This window comes from Bolinopsis microptera, chromosome 1 (assembly GCF_026151205.1).
Source record: "Bolinopsis microptera isolate Bmic1 chromosome 1, MBARI_Bmic_1.0, whole genome shotgun sequence".
Lineage (NCBI taxonomy): Eukaryota > Metazoa > Ctenophora > Tentaculata > Lobata > Bolinopsidae > Bolinopsis > Bolinopsis microptera.
The window spans coordinates 8853835-8875576 of NC_087072.1; the positions used below are offsets into that span (position 1 = coordinate 8853835).

At 39.9% G+C, this 21742-nt stretch overlaps 3 protein-coding genes across 6 annotated transcripts in view; all 3 read left to right on the top strand.

Annotated features, from left to right (window-relative positions):
- LOC134811922 (chromatin complexes subunit BAP18-like) overlaps nt 1–21742 on the top strand; it is a 73171-nt gene that overhangs the window by 37253 nt on the left and 14176 nt on the right. The window lies entirely within an intron of this gene.
- LOC134811891 (X-ray repair cross-complementing protein 5-like) overlaps nt 1–21742 on the top strand; it is a 66060-nt gene that overhangs the window by 36653 nt on the left and 7665 nt on the right. The gene's annotated exons all lie outside the window — the stretch shown is intronic.
- On the top strand, nt 16483–21732 carry LOC134811900 (E3 ubiquitin-protein ligase TRIM71-like). 2 transcript variants are annotated; one of them, XM_063819057.1, is made up of 9 exons: nt 16483–16680; nt 18155–18270; nt 18409–18592; nt 18790–19342; nt 19584–19706; nt 19889–20001; nt 20135–20370; nt 20550–20769; nt 21172–21732. In XM_063819057.1, exons 1-9 carry the CDS (start codon nt 16527–16529, stop codon nt 21366–21368), a joined length of 1896 nt encoding a protein of 631 aa, XP_063675127.1. In that variant the 5' UTR covers nt 16483–16526; the 3' UTR covers nt 21369–21732. The 2 variants fall into 2 exon arrangements, with proteins under 2 accessions (XP_063675127.1, XP_063675119.1); XM_063819049.1 differs by lacking the exon at nt 16483–16680 and having other exon boundaries at nt 18125–18270; nt 21172–21668.

Genomic DNA, 21742 nt, shown 5'->3' on the forward strand with positions numbered 1-21742 from the left:
AATGATGTGATGTCATAATTTTTACTTACTTACTTAATTGACGATTTCAATTCATCGCAGCTCGGTGCAGCACAGTAGCGCATTGCGGTACAACTTACGTACTTACTTACTTACACTGTGTAACAATTGTTGATAAAAATGCTGCACCACGAGTGCTTTTTTGGCGCAAATTTTTAGTTTTTGGCCTATAACTTTCATTGTAGCGCCATGCGTTACTAAACCGCGCCGCGCATCCAATAATGCTTCTCGCAACTTCTCTTCGTTAGATCAGCGGAATGCGCTACTAGGCCTCGCCGAGCTGCGAAGAATTGACATCGTCAATTAAAACTTTCACAGTTTTGGTTATTACGGAATAATTGTTTTGGAATCGCAATCAGCTCATATCATCGAAACGAAACTTTTAGTACTAATATCACAATATATAAAGGAACATTATTTTCACATATTTAAAACCTGGACACAACCCAGGAAAAGTTACCGGCTGGTGGTGGTACTAGAGTTGGTTTAATTTAAACAGACGGCTTGACCTCGCGCGCGACAACAATGAACAAGCATGATTTGCACGCGTGGCGATTCCAATGTTCAGGCAGCTACCACGTGACACAATTCAGCCAACCAGAGTACAGGAATCCGCAAAGTTAAAGTTACAAACTTTTGATCGGCCTGAAAGGGGACTTTTCTGGAGATTTTGAGATAACTCAACAATTACGTTGTCTTGAATTTTCCTCCTGGAGAGGTAACGTTACTTTTAAAAGAGGAACATGTTACAAAAAACCGGAAGTCTCCAACTCTTTTACTTTCAAAGTTAAGCCCCATCCGGTCAGGGTTCCTGGGTATAGAACCTAGGCGCGTTTAAAAGAATTTGCACTTCATTTTAAAACGTTCACTTTGACAAACCATAACTCTCCACCAATCAAGTCAAATTTCAATTTTAAAATATCAAAAGAAAGTAGAGAATTTCGCCAACAAGAAAGGGGACTCCTGGATGGGTAGGTAAAAACGCGATCTTCGCCCTCAAAATCGACTTTTAAAACTTCATACATTTTCCGCCGAAATTATGAGTCTTATATCGCAAAACATTCCCTTACCTCCCTGCAACCCCCCCCCCCCCCCCCCCTTCCACTCCCCCCCCTTCCTTCTGCTTTCTTTTGCAGCTGAACTATGAACTCTCAGCTTTCTCGCCTATAATAGAACCTAGGCGCGTTTAAAAGAATTTGCACTTCATTTTAAAACGTTCACTTTGACAAACCATAACTCTCCACCAATCAAGTCAAATTTCAATTTTAAAATATCAAAAGAAAGTAGAGAATTTCGCCAACAAGAAAGGGGACTCCTGGATGGGTAGGTAAAAACGCGATCTTCGCCCTCAAAATCGACTTTTAAAACTTCATACATTTTCCGCCGAAATTATGAGTCTTATATCGCAAAACATTCCCTTACCTCCCTGCAACCCCCCCCCCCCCCCCCCCCCTTCCACTCCCCCCCCTTCCTTCTGCTTTCTTTTGCAGCTGAACTATGAACTCTCAGCTTTCTCGCCTATAATAGAACCTAGGCGCGTTTAAAAGAATTTGCACTTCATTTTAAAACGTTCACTTTGACAAACCATAACTCTCCACCAATCAAGTCAAATTTCAATTTTAAAATATCAAAAGAAAGTAGAGAATTTCGCCAACAAGAAAGGGGACTCCTGGATGGGTAGGTAAAAACGCGATCTTCGCCCTCAAAATCGACTTTTAAAACTTCATACATTTTCCGCCGAAATTATGAGTCTTATATCGCAAAACATTCCCTTACCTCCCTGCAACCCCCCCCCCCCCCCTTCCACTCCCCCCCCCCTTCCTTCTGCTTTCTTTTGCAGCTGAACTATGAACTCTCAGCTTTCTCGCCTACCCAGGAAAAGTTACCGGCTGGTGGTGGTACTAGAGTTGGTTTAATTTAAACAGACGGCTTGACCTCGCGCGCGACAACAATGAACAAGCATGATTTGCACGCGTGGCGATTCCAATGTTCAGGCAGCTACCACGTGACACAATTCAGCCAACCAGAGTACAGGAATCCGCAAAGTTAAAGTTACAAACTTTTGATCGGCCTGAAAGGGGACTTTTCTGGAGATTTTGAGATAACTCAACAATTACGTTGTCTTGAATTTTCCTCCTGGAGAGGTAACGTTACTTTTAAAAGAGGAACATGTTACAAAAAACCGGAAGTCTCCAACTCTTTTACTTTCAAAGTTAAGCCCCATCCGGTCAGGGTTCCTGGGTATAGAACCTAGGCGCGTTTAAAAGAATTTGCACTTCATTTTAAAACGTTCACTTTGACAAACCATAACTCTCCACCAATCAAGTCAAATTTCAATTTTAAAATATCAAAAGAAAGTAGAGAATTTCGCCAACAAGAAAGGGGACTCCTGGATGGGTAGGTAAAAACGCGATCTTCGCCCTCAAAATCGACTTTTAAAACTTCATACATTTTCCGCCGAAATTATGAGTCTTATATCGCAAAACATTCCCTTACCTCCCTGCAACCCCCCCCCCCCCCCCCCTTCCACTCCCCCCCCTTCCTTCTGCTTTCTTTTGCAGCTGAACTATGAACTCTCAGCTTTCTCGCCTATAATAGAACCTAGGCGCGTTTAAAAGAATTTGCACTTCATTTTAAAACGTTCACTTTGACAAACCATAACTCTCCACCAATCAAGTCAAATTTCAATTTTAAAATATCAAAAGAAAGTAGAGAATTTCGCCAACAAGAAAGGGGACTCCTGGATGGGTAGGTAAAAACGCGATCTTCGCCCTCAAAATCGACTTTTAAAACTTCATACATTTTCCGCCGAAATTATGAGTCTTATATCGCAAAACATTCCCTTACCTCCCTGCAACCCCCCCCCCCCCCCCTTCCACTCCCCCCCCCCTTCCTTCTGCTTTCTTTTGCAGCTGAACTATGAACTCTCAGCTTTCTCGCCTATAATAGAACCTAGGCGCGTTTAAAAGAATTTGCACTTCATTTTAAAACGTTCACTTTGACAAACCATAACTCTCCACCAATCAAGTCAAATTTCAATTTTAAAATATCAAAAGAAAGTAGAGAATTTCGCCAACAAGAAAGGGGACTCCTGGATGGGTAGGTAAAAACGCGATCTTCGCCCTCAAAATCGACTTTTAAAACTTCATACATTTTCCGCCGAAATTATGAGTCTTATATCGCAAAACATTCCCTTACCTCCCTGCAACCCCCCCCCCCCCCCCCTTCCACTCCCCCCCCCTTCCTTCTGCTTTCTTTTGCAGCTGAACTATGAACTCTCAGCTTTCTCGCCTATAATAGAACCTAGGCGCGTTTAAAAGAATTTGCACTTCATTTTAAAACGTTCACTTTGACAAACCATAACTCTCCACCAATCAAGTCAAATTTCAATTTTAAAATATCAAAAGAAAGTAGAGAATTTCGCCAACAAGAAAGGGGACTCCTGGATGGGTAGGTAAAAACGCGATCTTCGCCCTCAAAATCGACTTTTAAAACTTCATACATTTTCCGCCGAAATTATGAGTCTTATATCGCAAAACATTCCCTTACCTCCCTGCAACCCCCCCCCCCCCCCCTTCCACTCCCCCCCCCTTCCTTCTGCTTTCTTTTGCAGCTGAACTATGAACTCTCAGCTTTCTCGCCTATAATAGAACCTAGGCGCGTTTAAAAGAATTTGCACTTCATTTTAAAACGTTCACTTTGACAAACCATAACTCTCCACCAATCAAGTCAAATTTCAATTTTAAAATATCAAAAGAAAGTAGAGAATTTCGCCAACAAGAAAGGGGACTCCTGGATGGGTAGGTAAAAACGCGATCTTCGCCCTCAAAATCGACTTTTAAAACTTCATACATTTTCCGCCGAAATTATGAGTCTTATATCGCAAAACATTCCCTTACCTCCCTGCAACCCCCCCCCCCCCCCCCCTTCCACTCCCCCCCCCTTCCTTCTGCTTTCTTTTGCAGCTGAACTATGAACTCTCAGCTTTCTCGCCTATAATAGAACCTAGGCGCGTTTAAAAGAATTTGCACTTCATTTTAAAACGTTCACTTTGACAAACCATAACTCTCCACCAATCAAGTCAAATTTCAATTTTAAAATATCAAAAGAAAGTAGAGAATTTCGCCAACAAGAAAGGGGACTCCTGGATGGGTAGGTAAAAACGCGATCTTCGCCCTCAAAATCGACTTTTAAAACTTCATACATTTTCCGCCGAAATTATGAGTCTTATATCGCAAAACATTCCCTTACCTCCCTGCAACCCCCCCCCCCCCCCCCTTCCACTCCCCCCCCCCTTCCTTCTGCTTTCTTTTGCAGCTGAACTATGAACTCTCAGCTTTCTCGCCTATAATAGAACCTAGGCGCGTTTAAAAGAATTTGCACTTCATTTTAAAACGTTCACTTTGACAAACCATAACTCTCCACCAATCAAGTCAAATTTCAATTTTAAAATATCAAAAGAAAGTAGAGAATTTCGCCAACAAGAAAGGGGACTCCTGGATGGGTAGGTAAAAACGCGATCTTCGCCCTCAAAATCGACTTTTAAAACTTCATACATTTTCCGCCGAAATTATGAGTCTTATATCGCAAAACATTCCCTTACCTCCCTGCAACCCCCCCCCCCCCCCCTTCCACTCCCCCCCCCTTCCTTCTGCTTTCTTTTGCAGCTGAACTATGAACTCTCAGCTTTCTCGCCTATAATAGAACCTAGGCGCGTTTAAAAGAATTTGCACTTCATTTTAAAACGTTCACTTTGACAAACCATAACTCTCCACCAATCAAGTCAAATTTCAATTTTAAAATATCAAAAGAAAGTAGAGAATTTCGCCAACAAGAAAGGGGACTCCTGGATGGGTAGGTAAAAACGCGATCTTCGCCCTCAAAATCGACTTTTAAAACTTCATACATTTTCCGCCGAAATTATGAGTCTTATATCGCAAAACATTCCCTTACCTCCCTGCAACCCCCCCCCCCCCCCCCTTCCACTCCCCCCCCCCTTCCTTCTGCTTTCTTTTGCAGCTGAACTATGAACTCTCAGCTTTCTCGCCTATAATAGAACCTAGGCGCGTTTAAAAGAATTTGCACTTCATTTTAAAACGTTCACTTTGACAAACCATAACTCTCCACCAATCAAGTCAAATTTCAATTTTAAAATATCAAAAGAAAGTAGAGAATTTCGCCAACAAGAAAGGGGACTCCTGGATGGGTAGGTAAAAACGCGATCTTCGCCCTCAAAATCGACTTTTAAAACTTCATACATTTTCCGCCGAAATTATGAGTCTTATATCGCAAAACATTCCCTTACCTCCCTGCAACCCCCCCCCCCCCTTCCACTCCCCCCCCCCCTTCCTTCTGCTTTCTTTTGCAGCTGAACTATGAACTCTCAGCTTTCTCGCCTACCCAGGAAAAGTTACCGGCTGGTGGTGGTACTAGAGTTGGTTTAATTTAAACAGACGGCTTGACCTCGCGCGCGACAACAATGAACAAGCATGATTTGCACGCGTGGCGATTCCAATGTTCAGGCAGCTACCACGTGACACAATTCAGCCAACCAGAGTACAGGAATCCGCAAAGTTAAAGTTACAAACTTTTGATCGGCCTGAAAGGGGACTTTTCTGGAGATTTTGAGATAACTCAACAATTACGTTGTCTTGAATTTTCCTCCTGGAGAGGTAACGTTACTTTTAAAAGAGGAACATGTTACAAAAAACCGGAAGTCTCCAACTCTTTTACTTTCAAAGTTAAGCCCCATCCGGTCAGGGTTCCTGGGTATAGAACCTAGGCGCGTTTAAAAGAATTTGCACTTCATTTTAAAACGTTCACTTTGACAAACCATAACTCTCCACCAATCAAGTCAAATTTCAATTTTAAAATATCAAAAGAAAGTAGAGAATTTCGCCAACAAGAAAGGGGACTCCTGGATGGGTAGGTAAAAACGCGATCTTCGCCCTCAAAATCGACTTTTAAAACTTCATACATTTTCCGCCGAAATTATGAGTCTTATATCGCAAAACATTCCCTTACCTCCCTGCAACCCCCCCCCCCCCCCCCCCCTTCCACTCCCCCCCCTTCCTTCTGCTTTCTTTTGCAGCTGAACTATGAACTCTCAGCTTTCTCGCCTATAATAGAACCTAGGCGCGTTTAAAAGAATTTGCACTTCATTTTAAAACGTTCACTTTGACAAACCATAACTCTCCACCAATCAAGTCAAATTTCAATTTTAAAATATCAAAAGAAAGTAGAGAATTTCGCCAACAAGAAAGGGGACTCCTGGATGGGTAGGTAAAAACGCGATCTTCGCCCTCAAAATCGACTTTTAAAACTTCATACATTTTCCGCCGAAATTATGAGTCTTATATCGCAAAACATTCCCTTACCTCCCTGCAACCCCCCCCCCCCCCCCCCCTTCCACTCCCCCCCCCCCCTTCCTTCTGCTTTCTTTTGCAGCTGAACTATGAACTCTCAGCTTTCTCGCCTATAATAGAACCTAGGCGCGTTTAAAAGAATTTGCACTTCATTTTAAAACGTTCACTTTGACAAACCATAACTCTCCACCAATCAAGTCAAATTTCAATTTTAAAATATCAAAAGAAAGTAGAGAATTTCGCCAACAAGAAAGGGGACTCCTGGATGGGTAGGTAAAAACGCGATCTTCGCCCTCAAAATCGACTTTTAAAACTTCATACATTTTCCGCCGAAATTATGAGTCTTATATCGCAAAACATTCCCTTACCTCCCTGCAACCCCCCCCCCCCTTCCACTCCCCCCCCCCCTTCCTTCTGCTTTCTTTTGCAGCTGAACTATGAACTCTCAGCTTTCTCGCCTACCCAGGAAAAGTTACCGGCTGGTGGTGGTACTAGAGTTGGTTTAATTTAAACAGACGGCTTGACCTCGCGCGCGACAACAATGAACAAGCATGATTTGCACGCGTGGCGATTCCAATGTTCAGGCAGCTACCACGTGACACAATTCAGCCAACCAGAGTACAGGAATCCGCAAAGTTAAAGTTACAAACTTTTGATCGGCCTGAAAGGGGACTTTTCTGGAGATTTTGAGATAACTCAACAATTACGTTGTCTTGAATTTTCCTCCTGGAGAGGTAACGTTACTTTTAAAAGAGGAACATGTTACAAAAAACCGGAAGTCTCCAACTCTTTTACTTTCAAAGTTAAGCCCCATCCGGTCAGGGTTCCTGGGTATAGAACCTAGGCGCGTTTAAAAGAATTTGCACTTCATTTTAAAACGTTCACTTTGACAAACCATAACTCTCCACCAATCAAGTCAAATTTCAATTTTAAAATATCAAAAGAAAGTAGAGAATTTCGCCAACAAGAAAGGGGACTCCTGGATGGGTAGGTAAAAACGCGATCTTCGCCCTCAAAATCGACTTTTAAAACTTCATACATTTTCCGCCGAAATTATGAGTCTTATATCGCAAAACATTCCCTTACCTCCCTGCAACCCCCCCCCCCCCCCCCCCTTCCACTCCCCCCCCTTCCTTCTGCTTTCTTTTGCAGCTGAACTATGAACTCTCAGCTTTCTCGCCTATAATAGAACCTAGGCGCGTTTAAAAGAATTTGCACTTCATTTTAAAACGTTCACTTTGACAAACCATAACTCTCCACCAATCAAGTCAAATTTCAATTTTAAAATATCAAAAGAAAGTAGAGAATTTCGCCAACAAGAAAGGGGACTCCTGGATGGGTAGGTAAAAACGCGATCTTCGCCCTCAAAATCGACTTTTAAAACTTCATACATTTTCCGCCGAAATTATGAGTCTTATATCGCAAAACATTCCCTTACCTCCCTGCAACCCCCCCCCCCCCCCCCTTCCACTCCCCCCCCCTTCCTTCTGCTTTCTTTTGCAGCTGAACTATGAACTCTCAGCTTTCTCGCCTATAATAGAACCTAGGCGCGTTTAAAAGAATTTGCACTTCATTTTAAAACGTTCACTTTGACAAACCATAACTCTCCACCAATCAAGTCAAATTTCAATTTTAAAATATCAAAAGAAAGTAGAGAATTTCGCCAACAAGAAAGGGGACTCCTGGATGGGTAGGTAAAAACGCGATCTTCGCCCTCAAAATCGACTTTTAAAACTTCATACATTTTCCGCCGAAATTATGAGTCTTATATCGCAAAACATTCCCTTACCTCCCTGCAACCCCCCCCCCCCCCCCCTTCCACTCCCCCCCCCCCTTCCTTCTGCTTTCTTTTGCAGCTGAACTATGAACTCTCAGCTTTCTCGCCTATAATAGAACCTAGGCGCGTTTAAAAGAATTTGCACTTCATTTTAAAACGTTCACTTTGACAAACCATAACTCTCCACCAATCAAGTCAAATTTCAATTTTAAAATATCAAAAGAAAGTAGAGAATTTCGCCAACAAGAAAGGGGACTCCTGGATGGGTAGGTAAAAACGCGATCTTCGCCCTCAAAATCGACTTTTAAAACTTCATACATTTTCCGCCGAAATTATGAGTCTTATATCGCAAAACATTCCCTTACCTCCCTGCAACCCCCCCCCCCCTTCCACTCCCCCCCCCCCTTCCTTCTGCTTTCTTTTGCAGCTGAACTATGAACTCTCAGCTTTCTCGCCTACCCAGGAAAAGTTACCGGCTGGTGGTGGTACTAGAGTTGGTTTAATTTAAACAGACGGCTTGACCTCGCGCGCGACAACAATGAACAAGCATGATTTGCACGCGTGGCGATTCCAATGTTCAGGCAGCTACCACGTGACACAATTCAGCCAACCAGAGTACAGGAATCCGCAAAGTTAAAGTTACAAACTTTTGATCGGCCTGAAAGGGGACTTTTCTGGAGATTTTGAGATAACTCAACAATTACGTTGTCTTGAATTTTCCTCCTGGAGAGGTAACGTTACTTTTAAAAGAGGAACATGTTACAAAAAACCGGAAGTCTCCAACTCTTTTACTTTCAAAGTTAAGCCCCATCCGGTCAGGGTTCCTGGGTATAGAACCTAGGCGCGTTTAAAAGAATTTGCACTTCATTTTAAAACGTTCACTTTGACAAACCATAACTCTCCACCAATCAAGTCAAATTTCAATTTTAAAATATCAAAAGAAAGTAGAGAATTTCGCCAACAAGAAAGGGGACTCCTGGATGGGTAGGTAAAAACGCGATCTTCGCCCTCAAAATCGACTTTTAAAACTTCATACATTTTCCGCCGAAATTATGAGTCTTATATCGCAAAACATTCCCTTACCTCCCTGCAACCCCCCCCCCCCCCCCCTTCCACTCCCCCCCCTTCCTTCTGCTTTCTTTTGCAGCTGAACTATGAACTCTCAGCTTTCTCGCCTATAATAGAACCTAGGCGCGTTTAAAAGAATTTGCACTTCATTTTAAAACGTTCACTTTGACAAACCATAACTCTCCACCAATCAAGTCAAATTTCAATTTTAAAATATCAAAAGAAAGTAGAGAATTTCGCCAACAAGAAAGGGGACTCCTGGATGGGTAGGTAAAAACGCGATCTTCGCCCTCAAAATCGACTTTTAAAACTTCATACATTTTCCGCCGAAATTATGAGTCTTATATCGCAAAACATTCCCTTACCTCCCTGCAACCCCCCCCCCCCCCTTCCACTCCCCCCCCCTTCCTTCTGCTTTCTTTTGCAGCTGAACTATGAACTCTCAGCTTTCTCGCCTATAATAGAACCTAGGCGCGTTTAAAAGAATTTGCACTTCATTTTAAAACGTTCACTTTGACAAACCATAACTCTCCACCAATCAAGTCAAATTTCAATTTTAAAATATCAAAAGAAAGTAGAGAATTTCGCCAACAAGAAAGGGGACTCCTGGATGGGTAGGTAAAAACGCGATCTTCGCCCTCAAAATCGACTTTTAAAACTTCATACATTTTCCGCCGAAATTATGAGTCTTATATCGCAAAACATTCCCTTACCTCCCTGCAACCCCCCCCCCCCCCCTTCCACTCCCCCCCCCTTCCTTCTGCTTTCTTTTGCAGCTGAACTATGAACTCTCAGCTTTCTCGCCTATAATAGAACCTAGGCGCGTTTAAAAGAATTTGCACTTCATTTTAAAACGTTCACTTTGACAAACCATAACTCTCCACCAATCAAGTCAAATTTCAATTTTAAAATATCAAAAGAAAGTAGAGAATTTCGCCAACAAGAAAGGGGACTCCTGGATGGGTAGGTAAAAACGCGATCTTCGCCCTCAAAATCGACTTTTAAAACTTCATACATTTTCCGCCGAAATTATGAGTCTTATATCGCAAAACATTCCCTTACCTCCCTGCAACCCCCCCCCCCCCCCTTCCACTCCCCCCCCCTTCCTTCTGCTTTCTTTTGCAGCTGAACTATGAACTCTCAGCTTTCTCGCCTATAATAGAACCTAGGCGCGTTTAAAAGAATTTGCACTTCATTTTAAAACGTTCACTTTGACAAACCATAACTCTCCACCAATCAAGTCAAATTTCAATTTTAAAATATCAAAAGAAAGTAGAGAATTTCGCCAACAAGAAAGGGGACTCCTGGATGGGTAGGTAAAAACGCGATCTTCGCCCTCAAAATCGACTTTTAAAACTTCATACATTTTCCGCCGAAATTATGAGTCTTATATCGCAAAACATTCCCTTACCTCCCTGCAACCCCCCCCCCCCCCCCTTCCCCTCCCCCCCCCCCCTTCCTTCTGCTTTCTTTTGCAGCTGAACTATGAACTCTCAGCTTTCTCGCCTATAATAGAACCTAGGCGCGTTTAAAAGAATTTGCACTTCATTTTAAAACGTTCACTTTGACAAACCATAACTCTCCACCAATCAAGTCAAATTTCAATTTTAAAATATCAAAAGAAAGTAGAGAATTTCGCCAACAAGAAAGGGGACTCCTGGATGGGTAGGTAAAAACGCGATCTTCGCCCTCAAAATCGACTTTTAAAACTTCATACATTTTCCGCCGAAATTATGAGTCTTATATCGCAAAACATTCCCTTACCTCCCTGCAACCCCCCCCCCCCCCTTCCACTCCCCCCCCCCCTTCCTTCTGCTTTCTTTTGCAGCTGAACTATGAACTCTCAGCTTTCTCGCCTATAATAGAACCTAGGCGCGTTTAAAAGAATTTGCACTTCATTTTAAAACGTTCACTTTGACAAACCATAACTCTCCACCAATCAAGTCAAATTTCAATTTTAAAATATCAAAAGAAAGTAGAGAATTTCGCCAACAAGAAAGGGGACTCCTGGATGGGTAGGTAAAAACGCGATCTTCGCCCTCAAAATCGACTTTTAAAACTTCATACATTTTCCGCCGAAATTATGAGTCTTATATCGCAAAACATTCCCTTACCTCCCTGCAACCCCCCCCCCCCCCTTCCACTCCCCCCCCCCCTTCCTTCTGCTTTCTTTTGCAGCTGAACTATGAACTCTCAGCTTTCTCGCCTATAAGGGTTCCCCCTTGTGTGAAATTTTGGACAAATTTTGAAATTTTGTCTTTCAAATATTATTATAATTTTTGTACCAAAAGTTGCGTCTGACTATCATTGAGTATGGACTATAATAAAATAAGCTTTACTGGGTTATATTTATCGATTGACCATTGTTAATGATCTGGCCCGGCGCGCGCTACTTCGTAGCACTTGCCATCGGGCCATTTCGGCTAACATTTCAAAAAGAAAGCGGCGCGGCGCTTACCTGGGGACCGCAGGCTATTATGTTCATAAACATAATAGCGAATAGAGATTCGGCGGAATGACAGGCTGAGCGCGACCCAGTAACGCGGCGCATGTTACCTGGGGACCTCAGGCTATCATGTTTATAAACATAATATGTAATAGCGAATAGAGATTCGGCGGAATGACAGGCTGAGGCGCTGAGCGCGGCCCAGTAAGACGCATGCTACTTCGGAGAAATTTAGACGAGTAACATCCGTCAGACCGTCAAGGTCATATTTGCATTTGTGATTTGATTTGATTCACGATGTCAATCCTTCTGCCTTCACATCTCGCCGATTTGTGGTTGCGAGAAGCATTATTGGATGCGCGGCACGGCCAAGTAGTGCATCGCGCTACAATGATTTGATATCCATTCACCAAACATTATTTTAAAACTCACAACTCAAATTAGCTGCTTTTCCAGCTCCAGCCGCCAAAAGCCACGCGTAATAATATGGCACAAAAACAAAAATAGACTCATTGTTCATAATTCCAAAAAGTATTTTAAAATTTTATTGTGCGGCACTCAGCTTGTTATTCCGCTGCCACTTCAATGGTGACAGATGTTATTGAGTGGCGCTCAGCTTGCTCTAACCAGAGCCCTCTCGCTTGCATAGCTTGCATAGCAGTAGCGCGCAACTACAGAAATAAGCGCGTCACGTATATAGTACGCGTAATAAAACAAAAGTTAATAAAACAAAAGTTAAATTTATTACCAATTATTCAATCAATACATATCATAAATTCTAATATTGGAAACGTAGATCAGACTCATGGCTTAGTGAACCGCTCAGTTTGTCATTTCGCCGCAGCTTCTATGACACTATCAGTTTGGGGTCCCCAGGTAATGACGCGACGGCTGATACTCTAAATTTCTTCAAAGTAGCGTGATCAGCTGCTTTTTGAGACACGCTGCATAATTTGGTATCGTGAAAAATTTTACATTCTTATCAAAACTATTTGTGCAGTTGTGGTACTGTCGGCCTGTGTTCCGAGGCAATGATACTCCACTGGGTATAGTAAAAGAGTGTTCAAAGGATTAACACAAGCACATGTAGTTAACAATATATACTGTTACCTTAACTTTGTTATCTTTCAGGATATATTGTTAACTACATGTGCTTGTGTTAATCCTTTGAACACTCTTTTACTATACCCAGTGGAGTATCATTGCCTCGGAACACAGGCCGACATTATATCCTCAAAGAATGATTACAGCAATTGAAATTCCTCATCTGGCTAAAGGCCAGAAAATCGCACAGTTTCAGAAGGTTTTCTTAGCGGCTACAGCAACCCTTAAACCTGAACAGCAGCTTGCATGTTTACCAGTTTATATTCACCGGACTGAGGGAGAGAAGCAGCTCGCATTCACTGCATCAGAAGAGGAAGATGTGAAAACAGCTTTTAAGTTCCTTGAAGATCTCATTGATGGCCCACCATGTCAGTTCACCGAAAGCATGACATTTTTCAACTTGCTGCCGGTTAATACTTCGATGGATGGGATACGGTCTTATTTCTTCCAACTGGACGAGTTAGCCAGGCGTGCTAAGATCCCATCTGATGTCTTCATCATGCGGTTTCTGACAAACGTACCCGGGGGGAAGAAGCTGTTTGAGTGTAAGAAAGATAAAATCAAAAGCGAACTAGATGCAGCCGGTGTAGCCAGCTTTTTCAAAGACTGTATGGAAAAGCTTCAAAAGAATTCAGCAAGTTCAGAGGCTTCGACTAGTGAAACATTTGCGTTCCCGGTAGAGCAAGAAGAGCAGGTACCTCAATGGGCTCGGGAGTTACTGAAGGAGGTGGATCGAGAAAAGACAATTTTTTTAAATTATTTATCACCAATTCAATACATAATCAATAAATATATATCCGAATAAATTTGATTTAAAATTAAATGAAACAAGTATGCTAGCAGCTAGCGCGCTTGTATTTAAATATTCACGCTGTTAAAAATGGGTCTTACCACACTGCCACTCACATTAGCACAGTTGGTGAACGGACCCAGGCGCTGTTAAGCTTTTATGAGCCCGATCAGCTTCGTTCACGGTTAGAAGTGACAGATGAGGAGGATACTGAAATGTATGCTGTCCAGTCAGATCGTAAGTTTGAAAAAGAAGACAGACCAATATGTGATATCTGTAAGAAGACAGGTCACCTTAAAGCAACATGTTATCAAAGAGTCTGTAGCTGTTGTGGTGGAAAAGGACACGCTGAGGAGAGTTGCCCCTCCAAGAGAACCTCTAGGAATAAGAAGTTCCCTCCAAAGCGGAACAACCATGACAGAAGATGACTATATGACAGCAAAGTTGAAGGACAGATTGAGTTAGGTGAGAGCTGGCATCCTAGACAGTTTCTTGTAGATAGTGGGGCAGAAATCTCTATCATTTCTACTAATAAAGTGCTGATTGAAAATGGGAGCAGTACTTCCGTGCAGGGGATTGGGGGCAGACAGTTGATTGGTCCGAAGACACAATACAACATAAGATTCTCCTCTGACAAAAGCCAGAACTACAGGGTATGGCTGCATGAAACCAACCTTAGTACCAACCAAGAAATGGTTATCTTGGGTAGAGATTTCTTAAGTCAATTTTCCAGCACTGAGTTTGATTGGAAGAATTCAAAGGTTCGTTTGGGAGAGAAATGGATATTCTTTCTAAATACTGACAAGGGAGGACATGACATTAACCCGAACTTGCCATCTGGGGCAAGAGAGAAACTCTTTTTGAGACACGCTGCATAATTTGGTATCGTGAAAAATTTTACATTCTTATCAAAACTATTTGTGCAGTTGTGGTACTGTCGGCCTGTGTTCCGAGGCAATGATACTCCACTGGGTATAGTAAAAGAGTGTTCAAAGGATTAACACAAGCACATGTAGTTAACAATATATCCTGAGAGATAACAAAGTTAAGGTAACAGTATATAAGCCAAAGGTCCTCTAATATAAACTAAAGGTGTAATATATAGGACTGGAAATATATAGCCTGACAGTACAACATTTTTTTTTTATTCGACCAAGTTCAATTTTATTGTGCACCTCCTATACCTAAACTTAATTTTGCTCACAACTCCTGATCAGGAAAGTAGTTTTACAACATGTTGCACCATCTGAATATGTTGATATTTAGATAAAATTGTTTTCATTCATCATTCTTACCATTTATTTATGTACTTATTACTTGTATCGCGTCGTGACCCTCACAGTCGTTTCACCCCCGTAGAGTTTCTATGATACAGGGGAGCCGCGCACTCGTGCGTGGCGGGTCATACGACGTATGACAACCTACTACGCAGAGTCGAAAACGTGATAAAAGATTATTCAAACAATATACACATAATATAACAATTACCCTATATAAAAATTCAATATAAATTCAATAGAAAACTAAATAAACACCCTTTAAGTAGTATAAGTAAGCCAGTTTAAAGAACTGGCTCCAAATTTATATCTAATTCTGCTATTTTTACTGCACTACTACTTTTTAACCCTCTCTCTCCTCTAAGAGCTATGACTGTTGTTATAATAATAATTCTAATCGCCACTTCTACATCAATTATGAGATGGTTTTTCAAGAAAATAAAAATTTCGCGAAAACAAATGGAGCCTGTCAGACAGGAGAATCTGAAATCAGATGTGGTTGTTTGAAACTGTATCGCATTCATCTGACGGACGAAAAAAAAGGAATTAGAGAACAATTTGTTATTTGCGGACGGTTTTGGGTGCCTTGACGTTGGGTGCCTTGATAAGGTGTATTCTTTTGTTTACTTCTTCTGAAGGATGATGTATCCTTCAATCTCATACCTCAGAAGACGAGCTATGAGGTCTCTTAAGTTTGTTTATGTAAATTTTATTGTTAGATAATTTATTGTAGCTTTTGTATTGTGTAAAATTTTACGGACGATATAATCCCAGGGGGGACTCCAAACCCACCGCTTCGGCGGGTAGTTGATACACCTTTTACAAGCAAGAGCCACTTGGCTCACGAGACTGAGAAGAAAAGAGCATATAATGCAAGGGTCCTAGAAGTGGAAAAAGCTACCTTTACACCTTTAGTTTTCTCCACAACAGGAGGCATGGGAGTCGAAGCGCAACGCTTGATTAAAAAGCTTGCACAAAAGATGGAATCTCCAACGGGTCAGCGTTATTCAGACTCAGTTACATATCTTAGAAAGCGCTTGCGCTTTGAGGTATTAAAGACAACGGTTATTTCGATAAGGGGGGACAGAGGGCCCAAGTTGCGATATAAACCAGACAATATTGAAGATTTAGATTTAAATATTGAGCCCTTTGGCTAGAGAATACTTTCTTGAATATTTTCGATAGTTTTTAATATTGGTAATATTAATGAATTGTAATTGATTGATATGTAATATTTAGGCCCGTGGCCAGTTTTCACAGCAAGAGCCACTTTGGTCGTTTTTTTTCGCCACTTTGGTCGTTTTTTTTTCGTTTTTGATTTTACAAATGACAAAGCAACTTTTAATGATTATTAATGGAATTATCGGATATTTATAATTCAATATGTATTGATTCTTCTGTGGAAAATAAAAATTGTATTTTACTTTTAAAAATTGTATTTTACTTGGTCTACTTGCTGTGAGGTGTCTCAGCTTCATGGGTTGGCGGTCCCCCTTTTTTCTTTTTTTTTTCTTTTGTTTACTTCTGTTATTTTGTATAACATAGAATCTCCGCTGCATTTATACTAGGTGTCCTTTTAATCATTATGCATGGATGTGGCTCTGGCACAATTTATGATGATTGTGTTTACTTTTTTTATACCCAAATCAAAATATAATTATTATTGATTTCAATTGCAGACATGGATAGCCAATGTGCAATTTGCTGTGATTCTTATTTGATTCCACGTCTCTTGAACTGTCTTCACTACTTTTGTCAATGCTGTATTGAAAGTGTGCAAGTAAATGGCAAAGTCAACTGCTCTATATGTGGAGAAGAAACATTTTTTACATCAGGTTAATCTTTGTTGGTCCTCCTTTTATACAGAATAGATTCAATTGTATTAATATTTCTGCTTGTTGAACTCAAGAAGCAGTACATGTTATGGTACAGGGTGGCCCATAAGTGACTACCCACACGCAACCTCTTAATAACTCACGTAATTCGTCTCCAAATTGCACCAAAATTTCAGAGATTATAGATATGGATCAAACTTAGATTTCCTGAAAGTTTTGTAAGCCACGCCCAATTACAGTGGGCGTGGCGTGACACTCCCTCTTTTTCACTATTGTCTTCATAAAATGAGAACGCTTTAAGCTAAGAACTCAAAATTTTTTGCACACATTTGGCTTGATAATTGAAAACCTTTCCCAAAGTTTCAAGTTCATTGGTTAAAATATGGCTAAGTTATGACCATTTCAAAACTGATCGGATACGTGATCCGAGCACACAGTCAGTGATCTCGTCACTTGGTTAATGGCCTGTTTGGCTCACATGCACCGCTTGATTGGTTGCAGCCTGCTTATGGGCCGGCCTATACAGCTGACTGCACCTAAAACGCTATCACACGAATTTATGGTGGTGTCACCATTTCAGGGCTTGTTAGCCCTGCTAGTCACAGGTTCCTTACAATCAATAAAAAGAAATGAACCATCCATTGAATCATCGAACCGGGCCTACCGAATCACAAAGAAACACAAACTTTTGGACCGTGATTTCCAATCGAGGATAGATTTCGCCAACACATTCCAGAATGTGGATCCCTACTTTGAGGACGAAATCTGGTACAGCAACAAGGCCAAGTAAACGGATATGTCAACTCCCAGAATGCAATTCACTGGGGCTCTACTAGACCGGATGAAGTGGTGGAGAGAACGGCTTTTCCTGAAAAGTCACGATCTGGTTTTTATCCTAAAAATTTGTGTTTCCCTTTCTAGCAAAGTCATCATCGGTATCCAATCAAAGCCTAATGAACCTCATTAATACACGCTAACGCCTTACTCTTGATCAGATTGGGTGACGAGATCACTAATTGAGTGCAAATATCACTGACTGAGTGCTCGGATCACATATCCGATGGATTTTAAAATGGTCATAACTTAGCGATATTTTAACCAATGAACTTGAAACTTTGGGAAAAGTTTTCAATTATCAAGCCAAATGTGTGCAAAAAATTTCGAGTTCTTAGCTTAAAGCGTTCTCATTTTATGAAGACAATAGTGAAAAGGAGGGAGTGTCACGCCACGCCCACTGTAATTGGGCGTGGCTTACGAAACTTTCAGGAAATCTAAGTTTGACCCATATCTATAATCTCTGAAATTTTGGTGCAATTTGGAGACGAATTACGTGAGTTATTAAGAGGTTGCGTGTGGGTAGTCACTTATGGGCCACCCTGTACTTTTCAAAGAGTATTAGAAAAGATGTATTTTACTTTACTTTACTTGAAGAAAATGGTCTGAAACTTTTCCGATAAAATGTGTCCAATACCAGTCAGGCAACTTCCTTATCACCCATTGTATTTCCACAATGCGAATAGTACCACCAAAGAACGGACTTGCTCAGTTTGTAACCAGCCTGCTGCTATGTTCTGCATTGACTGCGATGATGTAAGTTTCTTCTTTGAGTGAATAGATTTTGCTAAGAACTTGTGGAATATAAAGTCAGATCCAGTATTGATCTTAGGAATCATTTTTGCTGAGAAGTTATATTGTTATCCCAAGACACAATATATTTGATTCTCTTAGGATTACTGTGCAGCATGTTGCAATGTGCATGAAAAAATGAAAGTGACAAGAAATCATTTATTGCAACCAACTAAATGTAATCCCAAGTTGATGACATGTGAACTTCATGAATCAAAAATTCTTGATTATTATTGCTTGGAATGTGAGAAACTCTTGTGTAATCAGTGCACTTCATGTGACCAAAGTAAGTTTATGTTCATTGTTCATCTTTGCTGTTTTCAAATTACTGGAATGTCCAACATAGGATAGGTTGACAATTTATTAAATTTGTCAGCTTATTGTAACTAAACACTTTGTTAAACTCCAATCTCTAAATATCACAAATTTTAATTGAATTGACGTCAACATGTTTAAATTGACAATTAACTTGTGGTTTTACAGGAAGTCATCACATTGTCTCAACATCTGATGCCTGCAAATCTTTTAAAGAAACGCTTCTACTTGGAGGTCAGATGAAACTCAACAAAGTTCTTGATTCCTTAGATGTTGTGAAAAATAACTACACTTTGCAAAGAAAACAAGAAAAAGACCATGGTATTAATCTTAAACGTGAGGTGCATCAAAGAACAAATTATATCATCTCAATGTTACAAAGTAGAGAAAAATTAATTTGCGAACAAATTGATCTTGCTGTAGATGACAATACCTCTCTTATTGAACAACAAATTGATTGTACCAAAAAGAGTATGGAAAAGGTTACAAAGTTTCTTGAAATTTGTGAGGAATGGAGAAAAATGCCTGTTAACAATGCATTACTGCAATTGAAACCATTGCTTAATCAAAGATTATATCAAATTATGGAAGAAAATAGGATTAAACAGAACAGCTCAAGTCTAAAACTTGACTCAATTTCATGGACTGACAAAGTCTGTGAGACCATCTTGCCTCTTATTGAAGAATATGGTGATGTTCAGATAACTAAAGCTTCTCTAAAGTACAGTTTTCATTTCAGATCGTTTGAACACATACTAATTATCATCTCATTATATAAGCATTTAGATTATGGTGATTATATTATCACTTTAATATCAAAATAGGGCTGCGATGGAAGACCTATTATAAATAATCCGATTTTAATGCAGGTGATGATATTGTTCTCAATAAACATCAATAGAACTATCTTCAATAGTCCGCAGTTTAAATTAATGCACCAGTTTATATTAAATGCATTTCAGTGCTAGCAAAACCTCGTTCCAAAATTGGAGTTATGAATTACAGACTCCAATGGGTTTGAGTAAAGCAAATCAGGAAAACCATGTATATGTTATTGAATCTCTGTGGAAGGCCCAAAAACAAAAGTGAGTTTTATTTTACCTGACCTGTAGCTGTCAGTCCTCACCTCACGTCATGATTGAGTAAAACTTGTTTAGATACTTCAATTTTAAAATATGTCATACAATTTACCAGTTGCTCACATACATACCTACCACATTTTGCAGCATAATGTAATAATCTAGTCTTTAATGTATTCTTTTCACAGATTGCGTGTGCGAAAAGTTTCCATCCAAGGAAAGGTTATCGCTGATGTGTGGGCATGCTCAAAGTCATGTTCATCTTTGTCTGACATGATAAGTCCTGTTATTGCATCAAATGGTTAGTATGTTGCGTCAATTGACTCAGGGAAGAACTAATGATTTAATCTTAGAGCTGGGTAGTAACCCCCGGTTGAAGTGATATTAGCAACATCTATAATTTTAAAGTAGTAAATACAATACAATATTCCCAGACAACAAAATGCTAGCAGTCGGAATTGGGCATGAAGTTATTCTAGTGAACAGTGCTACGAAAAAGTCATACAAGTTTGGAAAACAGGGAAACTACCCTGGACAATTACAAGGAATATCCAGTGTAGCATTTAGCTCTGTTGGGAATATTTTGGTGGCTGACTATGTTCTGAATAGAGTTTCAATGTTTTCTTCTGAAGGGGAGTTCATTCTCTGTTTTGGGACATCCAGTAAAAATGTAAGATATTCCATGATAAACTATGTGTACTTTTAAACATACCGTACCTGTACCTGTGCACTTGTTGAATTTCAACTTGCAGCTACTGTATTATTTTATATAATATCTTCAATAATGATAGCTCTAACAATCTTAAATTCCAATAGCATCATGTTGAAATATCTAATTATCATTTACAGAGTTGTGCAAATGAGTACTCACTGAGCAACCCAAGTGCTCTCGCGATAGATGCTCAAGATCACGTGTATGTAGCAGACACAGACAATCACCGTATAGTGGTATTTAACCATGAAGGTTGTTATCTGAAAAGTATTGGTTGTAAGGGCTCTAAGTTACAAGAGTTTGTTGAACCCTGTGCATTGGTACTTTCTGAAACAGTGTTGGTTGTACTAGAGAAAGGTATGAGTTTCATTAAAAGTACTGTTTTTTGCTATACAGTATTTGCGTAACTGTATTTTTTAATTTGTTTTATTTTCATTTATTTATTTCGATGTAAAAGTTATGTAAAAGTTAAAAGTTCAAGAAACTTTCTAGGATACCCCTTCAGTTCGTACTGTAAACATAGTGCTATTAACTATTATCAACTATGTAAAGTGTGCACAGTTAATATTTGTTGTTTATCAGTTCTTAAGATTATTATAATTAACTATGCTCTTATTCACAATTACGTTGAACATAATATTTAAAATAGGCTGGTATTTTTAACCCATGACCACCCATTGTTGCACAACAAACAATCATATGCTCTGATTTTTTAGAATGTACTTAAAAAATTGGCACTCATTCAAAGTCAATCCCCAGGAAACAAGAGGATACAGTTTATCTGTTTGGAAAATGACAATACTGTGATTGGATCTCTGAATCTAGTTAATGTTACAGTTCCTCGACATCTGATCTGGATCAAATCACCTGGTTCAGCAGGGAAGGAGGATTTGTCTGGGAATATCCTGGTTGCTGATTCTGAGAATGTCTATGTTAATAGTTTGTTTGTTGAATAACATTGCATAATTGATCTCCTAAATCTCAAAATGAGGAGTAACTGGAATGTTTTCTGTTTATTTCATAGGGTTTTTTGCTTAAATTTCTATATGTTTTTTTGATTGACAAATTTTGTAGCATCAGGTTTCAGTATCTATTATTTATTTAAATGAAACGAAAATTGTTAACTTTAAATCAAACTATTTAACTTTGGTATGTTCGCCATTTTAAATGATACAGGATAGAATGATTATTTCATACTGAAACTATTGACAATAATTATATCTATTGTTTGTTATATTTGACATCAGAAGTTTATCAATAATGATTTGTCTCATTATAAAAATATACCATTTTGTCCACCTTGAATAGCATCATAATCTTCCCTCTTTTC